The sequence below is a fragment of the Brassica rapa genome, chromosome A06 (genome assembly GCF_000309985.2).
Source record: "Brassica rapa cultivar Chiifu-401-42 chromosome A06, CAAS_Brap_v3.01, whole genome shotgun sequence".
Taxonomy (NCBI): Eukaryota; Viridiplantae; Streptophyta; class Magnoliopsida; order Brassicales; family Brassicaceae; genus Brassica; species Brassica rapa.
The window spans coordinates 5776949-5803015 of NC_024800.2; the positions used below are offsets into that span (position 1 = coordinate 5776949).

The 26067-nt window shown below is 37.9% G+C and overlaps 5 protein-coding genes and 1 pseudogene across 14 annotated transcripts; 4 read left to right on the forward strand and 2 right to left on the reverse strand.

Moving 5' to 3' along the window:
* LOC103872244 (pentatricopeptide repeat-containing protein At1g14470) lies at nucleotides 1-2193 on the forward strand. The gene is given in 9 exon segments (XM_009150577.3): nucleotides 1-353; nucleotides 356-636; nucleotides 638-771; nucleotides 773-854; nucleotides 856-1073; nucleotides 1075-1127; nucleotides 1130-1472; nucleotides 1474-1714; nucleotides 1862-2193. Coding segments are annotated over 8 exon segments (1458 nt in total). The 5' UTR covers nucleotides 1-61; the 3' UTR covers nucleotides 1529-1714; nucleotides 1862-2193.
* LOC103872243 (ankyrin repeat-containing protein BDA1) lies at nucleotides 1824-6715 on the forward strand. The gene is made up of 4 exons (XM_009150576.3): nucleotides 1824-2578; nucleotides 2680-3328; nucleotides 3506-4206; nucleotides 6508-6715. The coding sequence occupies exons 2-4, from the start codon at nucleotides 2732-2734 to the stop codon at nucleotides 6575-6577; spliced, it is 1368 nt and encodes a 455-aa protein (XP_009148824.2). The 5' UTR covers nucleotides 1824-2578; nucleotides 2680-2731; the 3' UTR covers nucleotides 6578-6715.
* A 170-nt stretch (nucleotides 6716-6885) lies between these two features.
* Nucleotides 6886-12927, forward strand: LOC103872245 (annotated as a pseudogene).
* Nucleotides 9375-22236, forward strand: LOC103872247 (ankyrin repeat-containing protein BDA1-like). 2 transcript variants are annotated; one of them, XM_018652656.2, is made up of 3 exons: nucleotides 9375-9745; nucleotides 14740-15016; nucleotides 16867-22236. In XM_018652656.2, exons 1-3 carry the CDS (start codon nucleotides 9426-9428, stop codon nucleotides 17554-17556), a joined length of 1287 nt encoding a protein of 428 aa, XP_018508172.1. In that variant the 5' UTR covers nucleotides 9375-9425; the 3' UTR covers nucleotides 17557-22236. The 2 variants fall into 2 exon arrangements, with proteins under 2 accessions (XP_018508172.1, XP_009148827.2); XM_009150579.3 differs by having other exon boundaries at nucleotides 9375-9740; nucleotides 14735-15016.
* LOC103872623 (ankyrin repeat-containing protein BDA1) lies at nucleotides 17786-18439 on the reverse strand. The gene is made up of 4 exons (XM_009151056.1): nucleotides 18390-18439; nucleotides 18229-18339; nucleotides 17871-18173; nucleotides 17786-17813 (listed from the first exon to the last, which is right to left on the reverse strand). Exons 1-4 carry the CDS (start codon nucleotides 18437-18439, stop codon nucleotides 17786-17788), a joined length of 492 nt encoding a protein of 163 aa, XP_009149304.1.
* LOC103849081 (AT-hook motif nuclear-localized protein 28) lies at nucleotides 22154-25870 on the reverse strand. 9 transcript variants are annotated; one of them, XM_033272155.1, is made up of 4 exons: nucleotides 23129-25870; nucleotides 22905-23051; nucleotides 22748-22814; nucleotides 22154-22579 (listed from the first exon to the last, which is right to left on the reverse strand). In XM_033272155.1, the coding sequence occupies exon 1, from the start codon at nucleotides 25455-25457 to the stop codon at nucleotides 24840-24842; it is 618 nt and encodes a 205-aa protein (XP_033128046.1). In that variant the 5' UTR covers nucleotides 25458-25870; the 3' UTR covers nucleotides 22154-22579; nucleotides 22748-22814; nucleotides 22905-23051; nucleotides 23129-24839. The 9 variants fall into 9 exon arrangements, with proteins under 9 accessions (XP_033128046.1, XP_033128043.1, XP_033128045.1 ...); XM_033272152.1 differs by having other exon boundaries at nucleotides 22154-22673; XM_033272154.1 differs by having other exon boundaries at nucleotides 22748-22829.
* Nucleotides 25871-26067: the final 197 nt, after the last annotated feature.

A 26067-nucleotide genomic window follows, 5' to 3' on the forward strand; every position in this document is an offset into this window, starting at 1 on the left:
AAAAAAAACTTCTCCCCTCAATTTGAACCGAAGAGAGAAGACAGCGGGAAACTATATATATATGTCTCGAGAGATCACTTCATCTCTTGCCGCCATATCTTCACAAGCTCTAACACTCACTCAACTAAACCAATTCCATGGTCAGTTCGTCATCTCCAACTCCCTCCATCGACAAAGCTACTGGGCCTCGCGTCTCATCGCCTCCTGCACGCGCCGCCGAGCGCCGTCTCACTACGCGCGGCTCGTTTTACGTTCAGTGGCGTTCCCCAACGTCGTAGTCTTCAATTCGGTGTTTAGATACTTTTAGCTGGTGGGTATGGCGAACGATGATCTTCGTCTCTACCATCAAAGGTCTGGATGATGGATATGTATGGGAAGTATGAGTCAGTGGGAAGTGCACGCAAGGTGTTCGATGAATTTACTCAGAGAAAGGTTTCTTATTGGAATGTGATGGTTTCTGGGTATTGGAGGTGTGGGAATAAGGAGGAAGCTTGTAAGCTTTTTGATATGATGCCTGAGAGTTAAACAGATGTGGTTTCTTGGACGGTGATGATTACTGGTTTCGCAAAGCTCAAGGATTTGGAAAGAGCAAGGTAGTGTTTTGATCGGATGGGTGAGAAGAGCGTTGTGAGTTGGATTGAAGGCGATGCTTTCAGGTTATGCACATGATGGGTTTACAGAGGAAGCTCTGAGGCTGTTTAACGATATGTTGAGACTTGGAGTTAGGCCAAATGAGACCACATGGGTCACTGTTATATCCGCGTGTTCTTTCCCTTCCTCATTCACTGGTGAAACTGATTGGTGATAAGAGAGTCTGTTTGAATTGCTATGTGAAGAGGGCGTTGCTTGATATGGCATGCTAAGTGCAAAGATATTCTATCTGCTAGGAGAACTTTCAACGAGCTAGGCGCTCAGAGGAATCTTGTCACTTGGAACGCTATGATTTCGGGACATACCAGAATGGGAGATTTGAGTTCGGCTATGCAGCTTTTTGATGCAATGCCTGAGCGGAGTGTTGTTTCTTGGAACTCGATGATTGCTGGTTTTGCTCATAACGGACAGCCTGCACTGTGCAGAGTTTTTCAAAGAGATGATTGACTCTGGAGATTCCAAACTGGATGAAGTGACAAGGTTACTGCTCTCTCGGCTTGTGGACATGTGGGGGATATGAAATTAGGTGATTGGATTGTGGATTACACTGCTAAGAACCAGATCAAGCTAAGCATTTCGGGATACAGGTCTTTGATCTTCATGCACGCAAGGTGTGGAAACTTGAGGGAAGCAGAACGGGTCTTGGAAGAAATGAATGAATGAGATATTGTCTCTTATAATACGTTAATCTCAGCCTTTTCAGCTAATGGAGAAAGAGCTGAAACGCTGAATTTATTCTCAAAGATGAAAGAAGAAGGCATAGAGCCAGACCGTGTGACTTAGACTGATGTCTTGACTGCTTGCAGCCGTTCAGGATTACTTGGGTCAGAAAATATTCAAATTAATAAGAAATCCATCGGCGGATTTACTGGGGTGAGTTGGCAAGCATAGTGAGACAAACAGAGTAATTGAGAGAATCCCCATGAATGGGACTTTCAGGAGTATTTTCATAGGCCTAATAAGAAGGCAGCGGCATCACATCCCAGGCTGAGCATTTGCCACTTTGCTGAAACAAAGAAACACTTTGTGAAGGCAAAGATAACCTCCTTTTTTTACTTTCAATGTAATGTAAATACGAAGATTGTGAATTGGTCTTTTTCTAAAAAAAATATGCAAAATCATTTCAGAATAATGCGTCTGTGCGGATGTCTGATATGACTGTATGAATGGTTTAGCATCTTGATCTGTCTCGTCTTTATGTTTTCTACAGATCTCTTTGGTCATTCTATATGGGTCTTCATAATGACTTCAATTCCGAGGACGTAACAAATCAGCTGTGTCTTGCTTGGAGATGTGTGTACTGGTTGATCCAAGCTACTGCGTATTCTCGGGTATATCCTTCTCTTGTTCTTGAAATGCTTGCTAAGTACATAGATATTCTATCTGCTAGGAGAATTTAGAACGAGTTGGATCCGCAGAGTAATCTTGTTTTCTGGAATGCAATCATTTCTGGATATATAAAACTTGGTGTGTTTCATGTTTTATGAGGCTTTCGGAGTTAAAAGTTGCGAATGGTTAGTGAATAAGTTTAATGCCATGTCAACAAGAAAAGACTAGCTGGCATAGAGCCAGACTTACACTGGTATCTTGCAGCCGTTCAGTATTATTAGAAGGCCTTAATATATTCGAATCAATTAGAAACCCGTCAAGATATGGCAATACTTGTCTTTATGATTTTGCGTGGGTATGCAATATAGATTAATTGAGAATATGCTAGTGGATGCAGAGCTTTTATGATTTCTTGTTAGGTTCCACTTTTTGTCTTTAGTTGCTTGCTCTCCAGTATGAACTTCATGTGGGAATATAGTATCTTTAAAAGTGGTTGATGAAAGGTTTTTCTTTGTCGTTTCTCTTACATGTGAGTCATTCCGCATGGAGGTTGACTTACTGGCTTTTGCTCGGAAGCTCCCTCTTAAACACGCCCAAGGTCGACACTTTCTTTTGTTTTAAGAGTATAAATCTGAATTGTAGGTAATGAGGCCACGATAGAAAACAAAAGTCCCTCACTCAACTTCATCAATCTTGCAGAGTTCTATCATAAACCTAAAATTCTATCATAAACCTAAAATTTTTCTTTCCAATGGATCCAAGACTTCAACAAGCAGCTGAATCTGGAAGCATCGACGAGCTCTATGCTCTTATTGATGAGAATCCATACATACTTGAAAACATGGACGCAGTGCCATTTGTGAGCACTCCCCTCCATGTAGCTGCAGCTTCTGGGAACATACCATTTGCCAAGGAGATGCTGAATCTCAAGCCCTCTTTTGCTAGAAAGCTCAACACAAGCGGGTACAGTCCATTGCATCTTGCTGTAGACAAGGATAAGACTAAGTTTGTCGGCAGGATGCTCTGGCTTGATAATGGTCTTGCCCGCGTTAAAGGGAAAAACGGCATCACACCGTTTCTTTCACTAGTGTCAAGAGGAAAAACAAATCTTGTGGCAGAGTGTCTCCTTACTTCCCCTGAATGTATCCAAGATGAGACTGTAGATAGCCAGAATGCTCTGCATCTTGCTGTGATACATGATAGATTTGAAGTTCTCCAAGTCCTCACTGGATGGATCCGGAGGATGAGCCAAAGAAATGCTGACTCCATTGAGTATTGTGTTCTGAATGAATGGGATTCTAACAACAACACGCCTTTGCACCTTGCAGCATATAAGAATGATCACCAGGCATGTTTTCTTTTCCTGTTCATTTCTTATTTAAAACTGTATATAAAAACAAGTTCTACCATGTGAAGTGGATGGGCTCCCATCTCAAAATTAAGTAACAATGAACTAGTGAACTATGTTAGATTCCTCTTATAAGTTAAGATTCTTTTTCCTAATATGATGACCCATTTTGTGCAGATGGCTAAACTGTTATTGGAATGTCGATTGGTTCAGCGGAACCAAGTAAATGGTGATGGTTTAACTTTCCTTGACATCTTCAGAACCCAAGGACAAAGAGACGCAGGTGGAGACTTAAGAAGCCAGGGACCGAGAGTCTTGGGAGAGGACTTAGATTTGGAACAAGTTGTTGCAAAAACCGGGTGTAAAGAGGCGGCGTCCTTGCCAAGACCCAAGGCAAGGTTTGAGATTTTAAAATCACCATTCACTTTCTGGTCATTCTGCTTCACGGGCATGAGACGCCTAAGGACTAACACGTCAGATGAATCTCGTGGAGTGTTCCTGATTGTATGCACTTTGATAATAACAGCTACTTACCAGACTGCCCTCCAGCCTCCCGGAGGTTTACATCAATCCGAGGATTCGAATGCGGGTTCCGTGGTGATGAAACAGGCATTCTTCATCCTTATTTGGGTTTCCAACACCATAGGCTTCGGCTGCGCTATACTCTACACCTTTTGTCTCATACCACTTGGTAGTTTGTTTGAAAATTGGTTCTCTTGGATTGGGACAACTCTGTGCATTTCTTATGCTCTAGCAATGGCAGTAATCTCACCGCACCCTCTAGTGTTTCTCTCCGCGACCTTCGCCTTCTTCCTGCTCATTGTTCTCTATATCTTGCTTGAAGTTTTCATACAACGATGGCGGAAGCATCGATCTATGGCCCCTAAGACCCGATTAAGCTGGTTTTGGAAGGTTTGATACAACATGTATCACTTCTATTACAGAAGAGAGGATTTTGAGAAGGTAAAAGATGCAACCGTCAAAACACATGCCATGCCCCTTGTTTAGTCTTTTATTGCAATAATGTTCAGTTTTGTAACTTATTGACTTTTATATATACTATGCTATGTAAAAAATGATTTCATGCATGGGAATCTTGATACCATCTTTGCTTCTATTGTCCTCTTGCTCAAACTTTATGGCCTAGAAAAGGACTCCTGCTCACAGAGCTTCTACAAAAAAAAAAACTCTCTTGTTGAATGTATCCATATCAAAATCAGGGTGTAAAGAGGCGGATTCTATGCCAAAAAAATCCAAACTAGAGGCAAGGTCTGATCTTCTTAAATCGCCAGTCACTTTCTGGACATATAACTCCACGGTCTTGAGAGGCCAAAGGCAAACTCTTAAAAATGAAGCTCGTGGAGTGTTTCTGATTGCTGTATGAATTTCAATTTTCAATACTTATTCACTTTAACTAGTGCTAAGTATAAATAGATATGCGAGAAATGTGAATTCATAAAATATAGTATAGCGCTATGTTTTTTGGTATGGTCACGTTAGTTTATATACTCACAGATATGTATTATATTATTATCTATCAATATCATGCATATGACCAAACAAATGTTTTTAAACCCAATCCGGAGACTGAACCGGACGATTTACCGGGTCACTGGATCGACCGCGGATGAACCGTGGGTTAATAAATGAATTAATTTTATTAAATAATATTATATTAGCTATGAAAATAAATATATAAAAACTAAAATTTAATATTTTCTAAATGTTTTTTAAAACATAAAATAATAGTTTGGATATGTATATACTTTATGTTTAAAAAATATTTAACAAATACTTAACTTTAGTTTCTATATTTTAATTTTTATTTGACATGCAAAATATCAAAAAAATAGTTTAGACTATTTAAAATTTTTTGTAACAAAGTAAGAGTTATGACATCTAAAAAAATCAAGATATAAAACTTACAAATATTTAAATATCTAATGTGAATAATAAATTAACTTCAAATTCAAAATAAACTAAAAGTAAAAGATCATTGTAATAAATTGTCAATAACATAAATAAATTAACACCAAATCACATCGACTAATTTTGATTATCTCTATCATCGTTCACTTCATTTTTTTAGGTGGCATAGTGAATATTCATCAAAATCTAAAAATCACAAATATAAAACGGAAAGTAGAAGACCTAACTTGTTTTTTGTCAGCACCTAACTTTTTAATTGAAAACTTAGAATATAAAATATAATCTAAAAACTAAAAAATGAGTAAAAGTTATTTATTGGTTTAATCGGTATCGGATTCCGGGTTTTAGTAGGTTTTTGCGGGTTTTTACGGGTTTCTAAATATTGGGTTTTTCATAAAACCCAAACCGGATTGTTTATGGGTCGACGGGTTTACCGGTTCAACCGCGGGTCCGGATCGGGTTTCAAAACATTGGACCAAACTCTTGTCTGCTTATACTCGGTGTTCTTTGATAATGCATTATAGTCATTCATATAAAATGTCTTTACAGTTACAATCATAATCCATGCCCGTAAATGTTTTAAAATACAGTATATGCTTACACTCTAAAATATCCAATTTTGTAGAATTCTTTAAAGTTCCAACATGTTACATATTAGTTCGTCTATCAGATTAATTTGTTTACTTCAAAAGAAACAGTTTTATAGATATGAAATTATAACTTTATAAAATGAAGAGCATGTCTAACTAATGATATATGATATATTCTCTTTGTTTCATTTTAATTGTCATTTTAATTTTTTTTAACACTGATTGATTATGCTATTACAAACTATAAGAAACGTTATATAAATGATACTATAGCCGACAATTCTACCCGTCTGACTGCCTCACCTTGAGCCGTCTTGTGAGATCCATTAATAAAACACTTACTTTTATATATTTTCAAAATAAAAATATCATTAACTATACATCTAATTTAAAGATATTTTAACCAATAAAAAATAGACCGAAAAATATTGTCTATAAATTTTACATTGAGTGGCTTTCCCTCGTGTATATATATATGTAGAAAATTTGGTGTGTTTCATGAGTTTTATGAGGCTTTCGGAGTTAAAAGTTGCGAATGATTAGTGAATAAGTTTAATGCCATGCCAAGAAGAAAAGACTAGCTGGCATAGAGGAAGACTTACACTGGTATCTTGCACCCGTTCAGGATTATTAGAAGGCCTTAATATAATTCGAATCAATTAGAAACCCATCAGGAGATTGCTATGCTTGGATGGATGATTTTATGTGGGTAATTAGCAAAAGAGATTAATTGAGGAAATGCTAGTGATTGCAGATCTTTTATGATTATCTTGTTAGGTTCCACTTTTTGTCTTTAGTTGTTTGCTCTCTCCACTCCGGTATGAACACCATGTGGGAATATAATATCTTTATAAAAGGTTTTTCTTTATTTTTAAAATGGGACTCATTCCGCGTGGTGCATGTTTCATTTCCTGCCTTTTGCTCCAAAGCTCCCTCTTAACACACTCAAGGTCGATACTTAATTTCTTTTGTTTCAAGAGTGTATATAAATCTGAATATTGTAGGTAACGAGGCCACGACAGAAAATAAAAGTCCTCTCCCTTACTCAACATCATCATTCTTGCAGAGTTCTATCATAAACCTAAAACTTTTCTTTCCAATGGATCCAAGACTTGAACAAGCAGCTGAATCTGGAAGCATCGATGAGCTGTGTACTCTTATTGATGAGAATCCATACATACTTGAGAACATTGACGCACTACCGTTTGTGACCACTCCCCTCCACGTAGCTGCAGCTTCTGGGAACATACCATTTGCCATGGAGATGCTGAATCTCAAGCCCTCTTTTGCAAGAAAGCTCAACACAAAAGGGTACAGTCCGTTGCATCTCGCTGCCAACATGGATCAAAATGAGTTTGTCCGCAGGATGATCTGGCTTGATGGCGATCTTGCCCGCGTTAAAGGGAGAAACGACATCACACCGTTTCTTTTACTAGTGTCAAGAGGAAACGCAGATCTTGTGGCGAGGTGCCTTCGTGGATCCCCTGAATGTATCCAAGATGAGAGCGTAGATTTCCAGAATGCTCTGCATCTTGCTGTGATACATGATAGATTCGAAGTTCTCCAAGTCCTCACAAGATGGATCCAGAGAATGAGCCAAAGAGACGCTGACACCATTGAGTATCGTGTTTTGAATAAATTCGATCTTAACTACAACACGCCTTTGCACCTTGCAGCATCTAAGAATGATCGTCAGGCATGTTTTTCTTTTCTTCTTCAATTCTTATTTAAAATTATATATAAAAACAAGTTCTACCATGTGAAGCGGATGGGCTTCCATCTCAAACTTAAGTAACAATGAAAAAAAAAAAACAATGGATGAGTGAACAATGTAAGATTCCTATGCATTATGATTCTTTCCTAATATGATTATCCATTTTATGCAGATGATGAGACTGTTACTGCAATGTCGGTCGGTTCAGCGAAATGAAGTAAATGGTGAAAATTTAACTTTCCTTGATATCTTAAGAAACCAAGGACGAAGAGACGCAGGTGGAGACTTAAGAGAGGACTTGGATTTGGAACAAATTGTTGCAAAAACTTGGTTTGATATTTTAAAATCACCATTTACTTTTCTGGACATTTTTCTCCACATTCATGAGACGCCATAGGGTTAACACATCAGAAGAAACCCGTGAAGCGTTCCTGATTGTATGCACTTTGATAATAACAGCCACTTACCAGACTGCCCTCCAGCCTCCCGGAGGTGTACATCAATTCGGGGATTCGAATGCGGGTTCCGTGGTGATGAAACAGACATTCTTCATCCTTATTTGGCTTTTCAACGCCTTAGGCTTCGGCTGCGCTATACTCTACACCTTTTGTCTCATACCACTTGGTAGTTTGTTTGTACTTTGGTTCTTTTGGATTGGCACATCTCTGTGCATTTCTTATGCTCTGGCGATGGCAGTAATCTCACCGCACCCTCTAGTGTTTCTCTCCGCGACCTTCGCCTTCTTCCTGCTCATTGCTCTCTATTTCTTGCTCGAAATTTTCATACGACAGTATCGGAATGTGTCCCCTATGCCCCGATTGAGCTGGTTTTGGAAGGCTTGATACAACATGTGTTACTTCTATTACAGGAGAAGAGATGATTGATTCTGAGAAGGTAAAAAATGCAACCGTCAAAAAACATATGCCATGCCCCTTGTTTAGATTTTTCGTTAAATTGCCATAATGTTCAGTTTTGTAATTTATTGAATTTTATGTTTGTTATGCTGTACATGTTGTTTAATATAATTGTAAGGAAATGATTTCATGCATGTGAAAAATATGCACTGATATTTGCTTCGACTCTCAACACCATCTTTGTTGAATGTATCCAAGATGTGAGCGTGAATTGCAAAAATGCTCTGCACCTCGCTGTAATGAATGACAGATTTGAAGTTGTCCAAGTCCTCACCGGATGGATCCAGCAAAAGATCAAAAGAAACTCCGCCGAGATCAGAGTTACTAGAATGCCGGTCGGTTCGTGAAAACAAATTAAATGGTGATGGTTTAACATGTCTTACCCTAATTGACATGTCTACAGCCAACTACCAGACATCCAAAAAACAATGCAATAAGGGTTATGGAAATTTTAAAACCAACCAATCATGAATGACAAACATTCTGACTATCTCTAGAAAACAATGTGAATCATATAATATTAATAAGTCAGACTAAGCTAATGTCAAAATTCAGACTGAAAGAGTGAGAGACAAAGATTAAGAGCATGAAAACTCTGATACACAAATCTAACCAGCAAACAATTGGGTAGAGAATCAACATGGATGGACATTCATGTTTATTTTTCATAGGCCTATAATGGGACAAGTCATTCAAGAGCTCTTGTTGACATGGATGGGCATATCATTGATTGATAAAATGGCGTGTGGTAGGAAACTCTTTAGGACCCACCTCCTGTACATACGGAAATAAACCATCTGTAACGACAAGTTTGAATGGTTCTTTGCTTTGAAACTTCCTGGTAGCCAGAATAGGATAGAATTTAATTTTACAGAAGATAGAGCTTCTGCCTACTTCTGCTACCCTATACTTTTACTGTAGTATTCTTACTTGAGTACCCGAAGCTCTATATGGATCGAAGACTTCAACAGGCTGCTGAATCAGGTAGCATCAGTGACCTTTATGCTTTGATCGATGAGAATCCGTGCATACTGGAGAACATCGACGCCATGCCATTCGTGAACACTCCCCTTCACATAGCTGCAGCTTGTGGGAAAATAGCGTTTTCCGTAGAGATGCTGAATCTCAAGCCGTCTTTTGCCAAAAAACTGAATACAAACGGGTGCAGTCCGTTGCACCTTGCTGTGGAGAAGGATCAGCAAGAGCTCGTCACCTGGCTGCTCAGGATTGATCCCAGCCTTGCTGGTGTTAAAGGCAGAGAAGGCATCACTGTAACGGCCCGGTTCCTGGCCCATAAAAATTTCCCAAAGAATATGGGCTTCTCTACGGCCCATTTAGCAAAACCCTAGGGCTTCCCCTTCCCTTTACTATAAAAAGAGATGCAGTCTCCCTTTTCGCCTCATCACAAATCTGAAGCGAAGCTCTGCAGAGAATTCCCGGAGGTCGAAAACCCTAGCCGTCGAGCTCTCTCTCCTTCTCTCCTGCGCCGTCTCTCTCTCTCCTCTCTCTCTCTCCCGCGTCGCTCTCTCTCTCTCCGCGCGTCGCTCTCTCTCTCTCTCCTCGCCGTCGCACGCTCTCTCTCTCTCTCCCTCTCGCCGGCGCCGTGAAGTGGTGGTGCTGACCAGATCTCAACCTTCTCAAATCCTCGTTTCCAGATCCAGATCCAGATCTAAGACTAAGGTGGAGTGTTTCGAACCCAACCTTCTTTCATGGTTCTGTATACTCCTTTATGTTGGAGTTAGGCTTGATTAGACCCTGATTGGGAGTTAGGTTGATAGGACATGGTATTGCTAGGATGATAGATGAATGAATCATGATGCATAAGAACCCTCATACTGATAAATGGGACTTGATGAACTGAATTGAATTGTCGTGGTAATGATTGATTGGTAGTTGATACTTGTATGTTTGGTTGTGTTGTCCCATGTGTTGTTGTGATTGAAGTTAGGATGCTAGAGAGGAACAAATGCTAGGATGATAGATGAGCAATGATTATAAACGTTATTGAAGTAGAACTTGAATGCGATGTGTATTGTGTGTGACACCGATAACGGGTGGCGTCTAGTGATTTAGTCCAAGTTCAAGTATGAATGAAAAGGGAAAGTAATTGGGAATGGGGAGGATTAAGTGAAAACGATAAGGAAGTGAAATGATAAGTAAAAGTATGAAAGAAGGATGTTAAGGTTAAGCATGGGTGGGAAAGCATATAGAGAGTCTAAGGTTTGTAGGTGGGGTAAGTGGTCCAAGCTAGGTATCCATAGGAGATGTGGCGAATCCACATGAATATGGAAGCACCCATAGGAGATGTGGCGAATCCACATGAATATGGGGTAGAAGCCTAGTGGGGGGCTACCCACTGAGGAAAAGAGGAAAAGAGGAAAAGAGGAAAAGATGAAAAGTTGAAAAGGATGTGCATTGTAGGGTTTTAGCTCATGGTCGGGTAACGGGGAGTTAAAGGTGTCATAGGGTCGGGTCGGACGGACAAGAGGAGTCGGTTAAGTCTAGGGTTTGACGCGTGTGGCAATGAGTGAGATCATTGTATTGATTGATCGCTAGGTTGTTAGAAATGAATGGAAGTGATTGTGGAAATTGCAGATAACATTAGGAAATGATGAAAATGCATTAACTGATTGTAGTGGCTAGTCAGTCCTAGTTCCCGCATGGAGTAGTATAGAGTGTCATGCGGGCAGGCTGGTCTAGAACCACTTCACTGAGTAACTTGTTGCTCACCCCTCCATTTCCATTTTTCCTGTGCGCAGGACTGTAAGTAGAAGTATATGGATGTGGGTATGACGGTATTTCAAAGAAGGTTATGCGCTCGTCTCTCGGGACCAGTAACGGGACACGTAGGGTTGTCTAGATGAGTAGACACGTGTCCATAACGCCCCTTCGATAACCCCGGTCGGACTCCGGGGAATCGGGCTGTTACAATTGGTATCAGAGCGGGTTAAGATCCCTTAGTTCTGTCCTAAGGGATCGGCATTTCCGACGTTTAAAAAAAAAAAAAAAAAAAAAAAAAAAAAAAAAAAAATATTTTTATATATTTCGTTTTCGGAAAAAAAAAAAAAAAAAAAAAAAAAAAAAAAAAAAAATTTTGCAATATTACTAAGTATTTTCGGATTGTGAAAGAATTAATTGAAAATCCCACTATACCCATACTTCTATTATGGTTCTGATTGAAATTTTATTGCAGGATGTTTTCGCTTGACCATTACGAGTGGAGGATGCCGCGTATGCACTACGGACGGAGGAACACCAGGGAGTATGCCCAAAGGCGTCACTATGACAGGGAGGGTAACTTGGTGCTACCCATGTTTCCGGATCCTGAAGAACAGTACAGGGAGTTCCCATTCAGGTACCCGCACGAGCAGACTGTGAGGCATAAGGTGTTGATGCCTCATTTCCAGAGGATGGCTATGGAGACACGCCTACTGCAGGGCAATGCGAGGTTCCAGCTTGCAACCGAAGAGGGACCCCCGAGGAAGCGTGGCCGTCCCTGCAAGACGCCAAGTGCAGCAGGGGGAACCCCAAGGGCGTTCACCGGGAAGTGCCAGTGTGGAGTGCTGAGCAAGAATGCTCAGGAGGACCGATCAGTCGCTGGATACACGGAGGACTTCATCAACCAAGCCAAGCTGTGCAAACCGAAGAATGCAGAGACGTGGTGCATATGGTATAAGAACGGGCTACGCCAGGAGCTCCAGGCGCAGCTGAGGGGTGTTTTGGAGCCCTTGGAGTTCGCGTTAGTGAGGCGGATGGCAGGTTTCGCCATGGAGGCAGAAGAGAAGATTGCAGCCGATAAGGCCGCTCTCTCGAGCATGGAAGGAGGAAACCCGGGTGGGGACGTCGATGGCCATGAGGTGCCGGTAGGGACACCCGCTAAGGGAAAGCGGGGGCGTCCGCGAAAACCACCTGCAGTAACATGTGATTGTGACGTACTGGTCCAGATGGTTCAGAAGCCACGCAAGGTGAGAGATTACCTGGAGGAGTTCTTGGATACGGCCAAGATGTGTCAACCGAAGCCAGCTGAGGAGTGGTGTCATCTGTTTAGGGCCGGGCTACGTGGGGATATTCGTGAAGAACTCGTGGGAGTCCTGGAGCCTCTGGAATTTGCACTGGTGAGAAGGATGGCTAACCAAGCACTGCATGCGGAGGAGTGGTTGGCGGGAAAGGAGGCGGAGGCCGAGGAGGACCGCGTCGCAGAGGGCGATGAAGACCTGGGATCCGAGTCCCGCTGCCCCTCGCCATGTCAATGTGGCTAGACGAGATCCTAGAGACGATTCGTAGGAGTAGGACACGTGTTTCGCTATTGGTTTTATTTCATTTTATTGGTTATTGGAGTTGGTGTTCCTTCCCTTATTTACGGCATTCTGTATTGTGCAGATGTGCTGGGTTTTCTTTTACAAACTATTGTAGTCCTACTCCTTTTATTATTTATGACATTCCTTCGTTGGTTTTAAAGATCCCAGTAGAGTTATCGTGTCATGTATGCCTCCCTTGATTGTTGTGTGAATGTGTGAATCCATTTTGGTAACGAACGATTGGTCTGAAAGATGTGGGCTTTGGAATTCGGGGACGAATTCCGATTAACGGGGGAGGATTGTAACGGCCCGGTTCCTGGCCCATAAAAATTTCCCAAAGAATATGGGCTTCTCTACGGCCCATTTAGCAAAACCCTAGGGCTTCCCCTTCCCTTTACTATAAAAAGAGATGCAGTCTCCCTTTTCGCCTCATCACAAATCTGAAGCGAAGCTCTGCAGAGAATTCCCGGAGGTCGAAAACCCTAGCCGTCGAGCTCTCTCTCCTTCTCTCCTGCGCCGTCTCTCTCTCTCTCTCTCTCTCCCGCGCGTCGCTCTCTCTCTCTCCCGCGCGTCGCTCTCTCTCTCTCTCTCTCGCCGTCGCACGCTCTCTCTCTCTCTCCCTCTCGCCGGCGCCGTGAAGTGGTGGTGCTGACCAGATCTCAACCTTCTCAAATCCTCGTTTCCAGATCCAGATCCAGATCTAAGACTAAGGTGGAGTGTTTCGAACCCAACCTTCTTTCATGGTTCTGTATACTCCTTTATGTTGGAGTTAGGCTTGATTAGACCCTGATTGGGAGTTAGGTTGATAGGACATGGTATTGCTAGGATGATAGATGAATGAATCATGATGCATAAGAACCCTCATACTGATAAATGGGACTTGATGAACTGAATTGAATTGTCGTGGTAATGATTGATTGGTAGTTGATACTTGTATGTTTGGTTGTGTTGTCCCATGTGTTGTTGTGATTGAAGTTAGGATGCTAGAGAGGAACAAATGCTAGGATGATAGATGAGCAATGATTATAAACGTTATTGAAGTAGAACTTGAATGCGATGTGTATTGTGTGTGACACCGATAACGGGTGGCGTCTAGTGATTTAGTCCAAGTTCAAGTATGAATGAAAAGGGAAAGTAATTGGGAATGGGGAGGATTAAGTGAAAACGATAAGGAAGTGAAATGATAAGTAAAAGTATGAAAGAAGGATGTTAAGGTTAAGCATGGGTGGGAAAGCATATAGAGAGTCTAAGGTTTGTAGGTGGGGTAAGTGGTCCAAGCTAGGTATCCATAGGAGATGTGGCGAATCCACATGAATATGGAAGCACCCATAGGAGATGTGGCGAATCCACATGAATATGGGGTAGAAGCCTAGTGGGGGGCTACCCACTGAGGAAAAGAGGAAAAGAGGAAAAGAGGAAAAGATGAAAAGTTGAAAAGGATGTGCATTGTAGGGTTTTAGCTCATGGTCGGGTAACGGGGAGTTAAAGGTGTCATAGGGTCGGGTCGGACGGACAAGAGGAGTCGGTTAAGTCTAGGGTTTGACGCGTGTGGCAATGAGTGAGATCATTGTATTGATTGATCGCTAGGTTGTTAGAAATGAATGGAAGTGATTGTGGAAATTGCAGATAACATTAGGAAATGATGAAAATGCATTAACTGATTGTAGTGGCTAGTCAGTCCTAGTTCCCGCATGGAGTAGTATAGAGTGTCATGCGGGCAGGCTGGTCTAGAACCACTTCACTGAGTAACTTGTTGCTCACCCCTCCATTTCCATTTTTCCTGTGCGCAGGACTGTAAGTAGAAGTATATGGATGTGGGTATGACGGTATTTCAAAGAAGGTTATGCGCTCGTCTCTCGGGACCAGTAACGGGACACGTAGGGTTGTCTAGATGAGTAGACACGTGTCCATAACGCCCCTTCGATAACCCCGGTCGGACTCCGGGGAATCGGGCTGTTACAATCACGCTGTTCCATCTCCTAGTGTTAAGAGGGAACGTAGATCTTGTGGTGGAGTGCCTCGTAACTTCTCCTGAATGTATTCGAGATGTGAGCGTGACTGGCCAAAATGCTTTGCATCTTGCTGTGATGAATGAAAGATTTGAAGTTCTGCAGGTTCTCACCGGATGGATCCAGAGAATGAGTCAGAGAAATGCTCGATCTATCGAATATTCTGTTCTGAATAAGATGGATTTAAACGGCAACACGCCTTTGCACCTTGCAGCATATAAGAATGATCATCAGGTATGCTTTATATTCTAATTTCACAAGAGACAGGAAGCCAAAGATTTAACAATATTTTCAAAGCTGTGATTAATAGGGCTGGGAGTAAGTAGCTTACTCGCTATTTTAGGTGTACTTGATACTTGACTTGCATTGCATGAGTAATAACAATTTAAACTTGTACTAGATTTTGACCCGTGCAACCGCACGGGTGTTTGTTTTCACTTTTCTATACATAAATTATTGTTTTAGAACATAAGTGGTATGTTACAAAAAAAAAAAAACATAAGTGGTATATATTTTTGATGTTAATCATATACATAAATATTTATATAACTATTTCAAATACAATAATTTTATAATTTACATGTTATAATTAATTAATTGTTTAAACCTTATGTATTTACCACTTATTATTATATATTTATCTTATTGTATTTGCATTTAGTTATTAAGCAAATAAATATATTCATGAGAAAATATATTTAAAAAATATTTTGTATTTAATTTATGCTAAATTCTGACCCGTATTTCAAAACTGGATTTCTTTTTACCAATATTTTTATGCTTATTCATTTTAGATAATTTATTATTGTATATATAAAAGTGTAAGATATGTTAATTTTTAGACATGTATTATATAGTTTGTTAATTTTCAGCCGTTCTATCATCATATTATATTTTAAATAAATAGTTTATATTTATGAAAATAAAATTTATAAATTTATCAATTGAATATAATTTTATCATATTTATTTTAGTATAATAATTATATTTTAACGTGATCATGACTATAATTTATTTATTTTTATTTCTAAACGATAACTTAAAATACATTAAGTTATTGTTTAAATATTACACAGATTTATTAGAATTTTTAAAATATAATATATAAATATATATTATATTTAAAATGAAAATATATTATGATTAAAGTAGTTGCAAAGATTTTATATTATTAACTTTAAAAATACATGTATTATATAGTTTGATAATGTTAACCCATCTTACCAACATATTAGATTTTATTTTTGAACATAAATATTTTATAATTACGAAAATAAAATATATAAATATGTAAATTTAATACAATTTTATTATATTTAGCTCAATATAATAATTTTAATTTAATATGATTGATTATGATTATATAATAACTAAAATGTTATAGATTTTTTTATTTTTCATTTTATATAATTAAATATATTAATGTATAATAATATTTTAAACTAATTTCGAAATTAGTGAAAATATTTAAATATAATTTCGAAAATGAAGATCTTGTAAAAATCTTTTTAAACAGATTTGTTAGAATTTTAAAATAAATATATTTATATTTAAAATGAAAAGATATCAAAAGATACTATGATTAAAGTATTTTAAAAATTATATTTATTATTAGTCTGAATTAAAATATAGTATGAATTTCTATGAATAGGTCCATTAGGTCTATTTTTAAAAAAATCACACATGAATCAAGGTTGTGACTTCTGTTTTAATATATAAGATTTACTTGTTATAAACGAATACTTGCTATCTCTGAGTATTTGATCAAAAATGAATTCCTTGCGGGTTCTTTGCTCCGTCCAATTATTTGATACTTGCAAAATTAAGACAGATACGAAACAAGTAACAAGTATAAGATGAGTAATGAATATTTGTGCCTTACCTTAAATAAAAATAAAAAAATAAGATAAGTATTATTAGGAAGTAACAAGTATTTAATAGAGCATATAACAATTAGCAAATAAAGGAGTAATTATTATTTGTCTTGACAACGGCAGTACTTGACTTTTTAAGGCGAGTATGGATCAAGTACGAATACCAAGTAATGATGTCCGGCCCCTAAACTGATTAGTCATTTTATGCAGATGATGAAACTTTTACTAGAATGTCGAATGGTTCAACGGAACGAAGTAAATGGTGATGGTTTAACATTCCTTGATATCTTAAGAACACATGGACAAATTGATGAAGGTGGAGAATTAGAACAAGCTGCTCTAAAAACCGGGTGCATGGAAGCAGCTTCTCTGCCAAAACTGATGAAAAAAACGTACGACTTCTTCAAATTACCAATCACGTTTTGGGCTTACTGCTCCACGCATACAAGACGCATAAGTTCGGACACATCAGACGAAGCTCGTGGAGTCTTCTTAATTATATGCACTTTGCTAATCACAGCCACTTACCAGACCTCCCTCCAGCCTCCAGGAGGTGTAACCCAATCAGAGGGTCATGCGGTGATGAAACAGACATTCTTCATCGTGCTGTGGCTTTCCAATACCATAGGCTTCTGCTGCGCTTTATTCTACACCTATTCTCTCTTACCAGCTAGAGGTTTGTTGACACTGTGGTTTTTCTATATAGGAGCGTCTCTGTGTGTTTCTTACGCATTAGCAATGGCTGTAATTTCACCGCAGCCTTTAGTGTTTCTTACCGCGTGCTTTGCCTTGTACCTGCTTTTTCCTCTATATGTTTTGATGGAAGTTTTCCTAAGGCAATGGCGGAGGCATCAGACGGTAGCACCTGATCCCAAATTGAGCTGGTTTTGGAAAGTTTGATACAACATGTGTGTCGCTTTTACAACAGACTATGACATATATTAGTTTTTAAGTTTAATTATAAAATTATTGTGATGAATTATTATAATTAGATGTACAAAACAAAAGAAATAAGACAAATTTATAGATTTATAATAACATTATTGATTAATTTAAAAGCAGAAACTAACCTAGATCGATTTAACCAATTTAGAACAGTTTCAATCAATTTGAATTGTATGAATTGGTTTTAAGAAAATCGTTTCTGGCAAGACCGTCTATACCAAATTTTAGAACTTTGGTTTTAAATATAGAAAAAGAAAAGAAAAACATGCCTGGCGATCATGTTGTAGTCAATATCCACATTATTCAAAACACGACTCTCAATGGAGTCAGCGTCTCTTTGGCTCATTCTCTGGATCCATCCTGTGAGGACTTGGAGAACGTCAAACCTATCATGCATCACAGCAAGATGCAGAGCATTCTGGCGATCTACGCTCTCATCTTGGATACACTCAGGGGATTTACGAAGGCTCCTTGCCACAAGGTCTGCGTTTCCTTTTAGCGCTAGTAAATGAAACGGCGTGATGCTGTTTCTCCCTTTAACGCGGGCAAGACCGCCGTCAAGCCAGATCATCCTGCAAACAAAGTCATCTTGATCCATGTTGACAGCGAGTTGCAACGGACTAATACCCTTTTGTGTTGAGCTTTCTGGCAAAAGAGGGCTTGAAATTCAGCATCTCCTTGGCAAATGGTAAGTTCCCAGAAGCTGCAGCTACGTGGAGGGGAGTGGTCACAATGGTACTGCATCAATGTTCTCAAGTATGTATGGATTCTCATCAATAAGATCATACAGCTCATCGATGCTTCCAGATTCAGCTGCTTGTTGAAGTCTTGGATCCATTGGAAAAACAAGTTTTAAGGTTTATTATGGAGCTAACTCTACAAGTTTGATGAAGTTAAAGTGATTATAAAGGCAAAAGAACCAGTGAGTAAGTGAGATGACTAAACGAAGAGAGTGACTTTTCACATGTAACTATGTAAGTAAGAGAAATAATAAAGAAAGACCTTTTGACACATGAAGTTCACACTAGCTTTAAAAAAAAAACTAATATCTTTGCTTATCCACACATAATCATCCTATCCATTCAAGCAAAGCGATTTACCTATGGGTTTCTTAATCATTCGAATATTTTATAGTCTTAAGCCGCTGCAAGCTTGTCAAGACACCAGTGTTAAGTCTGAGGCCTGAGCCCCGATCAAGTTGGTTTTAACGTTACCGTTAGCATAATATATGGCTTATATTTTGAGAATGCAAATGCTGTAACCCCTTCTTAAAGATACTAGATCTTTTCTCCGCGCTACGCGCGGATTAGATACAATAATTTTCACCATTTTAATTTATATTATATTTGAAAATAGTTTTACATAATATTTGATCAGAAATACTCTAGTATCTCTAACATAATAATAAAGTAGTTTGGGATATTTTTAATTGTGATTTCTTTAACATGGTGATCACTGTGTTTCGTACATTAATTTAGTTTTGCATATTTTTCCTGGTTCTTCTAATAATGTTAAGGGGAAATTCTAATTTTACTATTGAATTGATACTATTTTCAAATATCTTTAAAGAATAATTTTCCATAAATACTTTAAATTTGTAATAAAAAACTAAACTAACCCTCATAATCATTTTTAAATATGTAAGAATTATTTATGGACTTTTACCCAGTTCCATCCTTTAAATAATAAACCCCAATTAAATCTTAAATTCAAATGTTAGGATAGTTTTGATTAAATGCATTTGTGGAAAGTTATATCTAATTTGTGGTATTATAAGCAATTTATCTTTAATGTAATTGGAACTGTTGAAGTATAATCGTGTTGTTGGTATTAAAGCAAACAATATATCTATTTTTCAATAATTTAAAATACCGTACATAATAATTTAATATTTTTGTATTTAAATCTGTATGCTTTATAATTATCTAAAACTTTCACTTCTTCGTCCCCTATGATAGTGGAAATGCAAAAACTGTTTTAGATGAAATTGTTGTTTTTTTTATTTTTTTTAAGTGAAATTGTTGTTTTTTTTTAACATAAAAATTAAAATTGGGTTGAGAATCCAGCAAGATCATGTTATTAGAGTGTTTCGTTCATGCTAATTCTAAATAAAATTTAATTACTTGACAGTGTAAGATAGTTATACTCTTAATGATTTAAAATGAAATAGGTGTATAATAAAATGAAAAAATATATTTAGAAAATATATTTAAAATTATAATGCATGTAAATATTTCCTAACAATTCATTCTTTCTGACTATCCCTTTGTAGTTTTCAGTTTTAAGTTTTTTCATAGACGCATAAACAGAAACCTCAATTTAGTTTTTTTATAAATAATGTTCACAAAAATTAGTAGTACTATTAGCTATCTTAGATTAATGTTAAAATATTAAAGAAGAAGGTAGATTTAATCATTATTAGGCATTTAGAAGGTTTTTTTGTACAACTAACCAAATTAGTTGTTTATGTATGAATAATTTTCTGTAAATTTTAAACTTATTATTATGAGATTTTGAGTCTGACTGTATGGTATAATTAGAGTAAAGTGAAAAATGTGAAAAATATTTTCAGTTTCAGCTGATTTACTCTCATTCTTCCATACTCTAAAAATAAGAATAAAGTAGAGTAAAATTGTTCTCACCTTGGATGAAATGGAAAAGTTAACGCCAACTGTATTGTTTTGTTTCATCCTACTTTCACTTTTCTTTTCCACCGTTTTACTCTATTGATTAACCAATCACATCCTTTATATATGTTTTGTTACGAACAAATAATATTTACAATTTAACTATTTTAAAAATTAAAAACATGCGATTGTTTTGGGTTGACTTTTGTAAGTACTTACGACTGCTTCATTTTCCTTTTTCTTGAATACCGTAAGGTTTGAAATATATCTCATCAGCCACTCATAATGGAGACTTCTAACACAATGGCTATAAATCATTTTCAGTTGAGTTAAAAATTATTTTGACACATCTTTACTGTTCCCTCCGTTTCAGGTGATTTACTAATCATGATGTTTTTATATATGTTTTTGTTATTTAACATCAGACGATGTTTTCAAGTATCTAAATAACTTTACATTACTAAAAATGGTGTAACTAATTATATTTTTATTATTTATATTTTTAATTGGTGAAACTATATCTAAATTATATTTTAATATTACTTTCAAAAATAGTAGTTTTTTTAATATATGTTCACCGATGTAAAATATCATCTAATATTAAACAAAGAGACTATGTGTTAAAGGTAAAAAATATAATATACGAACACAGATCATTTTATTTGAGAAAATTTTGAAAATAGTTATTTTGAATTGAATTTGGAAGGTTTTGCAATTTTGGTAACTGACAAATCATAACAATTCAAAAAAAAAAGTGTTGATATTTATTTATTACAAATCTATATTTATATATTCATTTATTTTGTTTGTCTATTATTTTATTTGTATGTCAAAAAATTTATGTTAAGAACATTGCATGCAGTGTTATAAATGTTTAATTCTATAAATTTATGTAAGCTTATATTCTAAAGTTTTTTTTCTAAAAAACAATATGAAATTGAATTTCTAAATATGATGTTTGAAAAGTCTTGACGTTATGCTTTCTGATTTCAGGATCCATGACCTTTTTTCTAAATAATGAAAAAAAAGAACAGTACGCAACACTGGTCTGTCCACATGACTTTTGAACCTTTGACAAATCGATATTAAAATACATGTTTAATATAAAATATTAACAGAATTTGCCAGTAGATTTAGATGGACATGAGAAATATGACTTATTTGTAAACCAGAACCAAAACCTTATTAACACCAAACATGTTAAAAAGAGACGTGCGTCTCAAGAACAGAAACAGACCATCAATATCTGGTACTCCTTAACCTCCCCCACCACTTAAGCTACACCCTCTCCAAAAGTTTATTCACTTTGCTCAATAATCAAATATCATTTTTGTTTCCCTTTGTCTCCTTCCTTGATTCTTCTTTCATGTTTCAAACATCTTTTTCAGCCTCCTTAGCTCCGTTTAGGGATTCAAGTTACCTTATACTCTACCATTGTTTTTTTTTTCTATCGTTAGAAAATTTCTTGAAATTTTAATTTATGATTTTAAAATTGACAAATAGTTTTGGTTCAAAATGTACTCATGGTTAAAAACATATTTATGAAATATATATGATGTAATTGTTTAAAATATTTGGTTTAATTGTTAATAAAAGTAAGTTTATTTTTATAATTTGTGAATTTTGTTCATGATTTTAGAAATTATCATTATTTTATATTCCATTGACAAAAATATATTTTTTGTTCAAAATGTACCATTAAATTATGGAATATATTCATAAAATTGTATTAAAGTATTTGGTTTAGATGTTAATTAAACAAAAGTTATGGAAGATTTTACAATTGTTTAAATAATTGGCTGACCTGTCCGTTTTTACTTCACCTATTAGAAATAATTGTACTCATTGATCAAAGTTTCAAACTAATATTCATTTTCTAACATATTACACCACATTCAAAAGAAGTCTCAAACCCACGTTGTACCAACTTATTTATCAAAGATGATCACATCACAAGTTTACAACAATAACAGAGAAGAAAAAAAAACTTGCACTAAAAGTCTTAAAACAAACACATATATAACTCAAGCTGAATTAAATACAAAAAAGACCCAAGATACACTCAGCTATTTAACGTGGATAACACGTACGTGTTTCTTTTGTATTTATCTACTGATATCACACACAATCATCAACTTCCCTCATTTCCATCTGTCTTTCCATCATCATTTACCATCCATATTTTTAATGATTTGTCTTGTCATAGCTTACTACTACCCAGTTTTCAACACATCCTTGCAAAAGCTCGCTATGTTCGGCTTGTATCTCGAGTTCGTCAATCTTGAAAACAATTCCTTGTTATCTCTGAAACTCTTCAATCGAATGACGTTTTGCCTTATCATGCTTCCATCCTAGAAACAGTGAAACCAAAAAGCTTACTGCAAGTCAGCAAAAAAAGAGCTCTTGCTTTACTTTTTTCTTCAACTATATAGAACCTCTCAAGCCCTGAGATTAAACAAAAAAACTAACTATTAAATCCAGTAAACGGCATGAACTCTAAGCAAACATGTGAAGCCGACCTCAATTCTGGTGAGAGATATTCCACTCAGTTATCTTAACATCAGTGGGCTCATTAAGCTGTTTGGTCTACCACATAAAAACCTACTTTTCATTAGAATCTTCTTGATACATCAACCAGTAACAGTTCTTGAAATCAAGGAACAAAAAGAGACCTACCTCACTTGGTGCCAAGCTATTCTTCTAAAGTAACGTCTAGAAGAAAGCAAAGACCTTCCACTCAACGTCCTATCTCCACCACATGCATGCCTTGCGTTGCAAACTACACAACTTAAACACCATCTTCATCATCATCCTTAACAATCCCTATTTTACCATGAACCAAGAATTCTTCAGCAACGTACTTTAAATCACAAAGCAAATAATCAAATTTTTTGTCTTACAATGGAACTTTCTCATTCGTCATTATGGTCCCCAACATATCCGCAACTATACTCACATCAAGTTTGTTCTCGTTACCAGAAACCACAGGTCACAACACCAACCACAAATTCACCTGGTTTGGGATCGTAATACTCCAGGGCGAGTCTCTCCATGTCCTGGGAAATCTCTGATTCATCTTCTTCTTCATGCTTTAAGAACTTCAGAAAGGGCTCATGCAGGACCTGGCCACAGCCTGCTTTCCCACACTGATTTTCGGCCTCCTCTGGTGTTGATACATGATTAGGCTTGTTCAATAGCTGAAGCTCTTCCTCCGCCACAATTCCTCCACTTTCTACATCGGCAACGATGTCCTGTGAGCAAAATCTCCAAACAGCAAAATTGCTAGACTTTTAAGAAGCAACAGAGTTAGTCTTATTAATCTTTTTAAGAAGCAACAGAGTTAATCGCTGGATTTCATGTGATCACAAATAAAAAATTATTTTCATAGTTTATAGAAAATGCTGATCACTTCGGCTGATATCAAACGTCCTCGTTCTTATCCCATTGCAATAACACAGTATCATCATCCTCATCATCACTGTCTTCTTCTCCCTCAGCTAATATCACATCAGGCCTCACACACTCTCTATCCAACAAATCCCCTACGGCTTTCACATCCCACCGTCTTCGCCGTTATCGTACACATCTTAATTCTCGTATCCGAAATCCTTTCAGTCGCTGTTTGTCCTCTATCCTTCTCCAAAAGCCTGAGTTTTTCCTCAGCTTATTCTTTCCGCCGTCTCATTCGTTTGCTTCATTCCCGGAGCAATCGCCAGACCCAACGGAAGATGGATGACACTTGTGGATCCAAGGAGGGGATGAGAACGGTTCCGGTGATACAATCTAGGGTAGTTATGGCTCCGATTGTTGATGCTAGCTCGATCGTACATATCAAACTAAACGGAATGGCTGAAGATCCACCTACTACAATGGTAGAAACAGAGAGGCGTTCAAAAGGATGATTCTGAAGGGATGAATCCTCACCTTTTTATAGATAGAGATACAACGTCTTGGAAGAGATATAAGAACTGAATGAGTGATTGAAACGGTAAAACCTATTGATTGATAAGAAGTGGGATCGCGGTAATTGAGGTTGCAAGAAGTCGAAGCGGAGAAGACGAAGTACGGAGAAATCGATAGAAATCGCCAGACAATAGATTACTCAAGTGGATTCGTTTTGGGCCATGGGAAGAAGCCCAGCGTAGTTGATAATGACGTGTTAAAAAACTTCTCTCTCATTGGCTAATTAATTTATCCGACGTGGACAGCTTTAGAATGGAGTATATCTCCCTTTTAGTATAGTATAGATATGTTCCAAGTAGTAATTAATGAGACCTTTTGGGCCACTAGTTTAATCTGCGAGAGATGTTGTCATGTAATAATGAGACCACTTAACCATTGCCCAAAGGATATCTTCTGCTGGAGAAGTCAATATAAAACCATATAACTATACAGCCAAACTACCAGACATCCAATAAAATAAACAATGCGATAAGATTAAAGAAATGTTTTAAATAAACCAACCAATCATTAGGGGACAAACATTCTAATTATCTCTAGAAGACAATGCGAATCATATAAACTCATGTCGAACTTAAAGAGTGACAGAGAGCATGAAGAACAAAGATTAAAAGCAAACAAATTGATTCTTGATGATTAATAGCAGAAACTCTAAAGGGAAGGTTTGGTTAGTATGCCGGCGGCGGGGGTCCAGACAACATCAGAGCCCTCAATGTGGCAAGACTCTCCACCTCCTCCAGAGACCGGCGGCGACTGTCCCTTCCCTTCCTCTGCCTCCGCCGAAGCCGAGGAGTTTTCTTGCTTCACCTCCGCGGGTAACCGGTAATACGAAGGGTTGTTCAAACTCGCGGCGACGACGTAGACCGGTCCGGCGGAGATGAGCGGACCGGAGACGAATCCGCCGATGATCTGCCCCTGAGGTCCGGCGAGCGAGACGGTGAAGGAGCTGGAGACGGGAGGAGGGAGGAAAGCGGCGGAGACGGAGAGGAGATCGAACTTGCCGTGGAAAGTGATGGTGGAGCCGGGAGGTGCAGGGGGAGGCTGGCGCAGCGTGACGTCAGCAACGGAGCCGGAGCCGCTGAGGAGGCAGAGGCCGATGGATCTTTCGCGGCAGAAGCGGTTGATGGAGGCGACGACGTCGTTTCCGGAGGGGACTTGGAGGATGTAAGGACTCATGGGAGGCTCCACGGTGAGGAAGACCGGTGGTTTCGGTTTGTTTTTCGAACCTTGGGGTCTGCCACGTGGACGCTGACGCTGGACGGGTTCCATTGAGACGGCGGCGGTGAAGTTGGAGTCGGAGGAGGAGGAAAGAGCGTGTTGGTGTTGAGGGAACTTGGAGGTCCAATGTCTCCTTTTTTTTTGACCTTTTTATTTGTGTGGTAAAATGGTGAAAAGTAAAAGAGGAAGAAGATGCAGAGTTTGTTGGTAATAGTGTACGAAGACTAGTCGTTGTCTCTTTAATGGGCAAAAGTGGTGTATATTTTGATTAATTATATAATTTGACCAGAAAGTATTGCTTTTTTTCTCTCTATCTCTACTACAGTAACATTACATGCGTTGTTCATGCGTTCAATATATATATATATATTTTCTTTTTTTTTTGGTGGGTGTAAATGCGTTCAATATGTTACATTGTTGATAACATCGAGGCCGTGCCATTTGTAACACTCCGCTCCAGGCACCTGCTCTTTCCTGTGTTGTTGTTTATCTGCAACAGCCTTCGACTTGTACCTCCTCTCTCCTCTGTATCTCTTGATGACACTGAGGCTGAGCCAGCTGAAGGTTACACAGTTAACTCGAATATTTGTAACACTAGTGAAACAAAGACGCCTTTGAGAATGTAAACGTATAAAAGCTAATCACATCAACCATTTTAGAC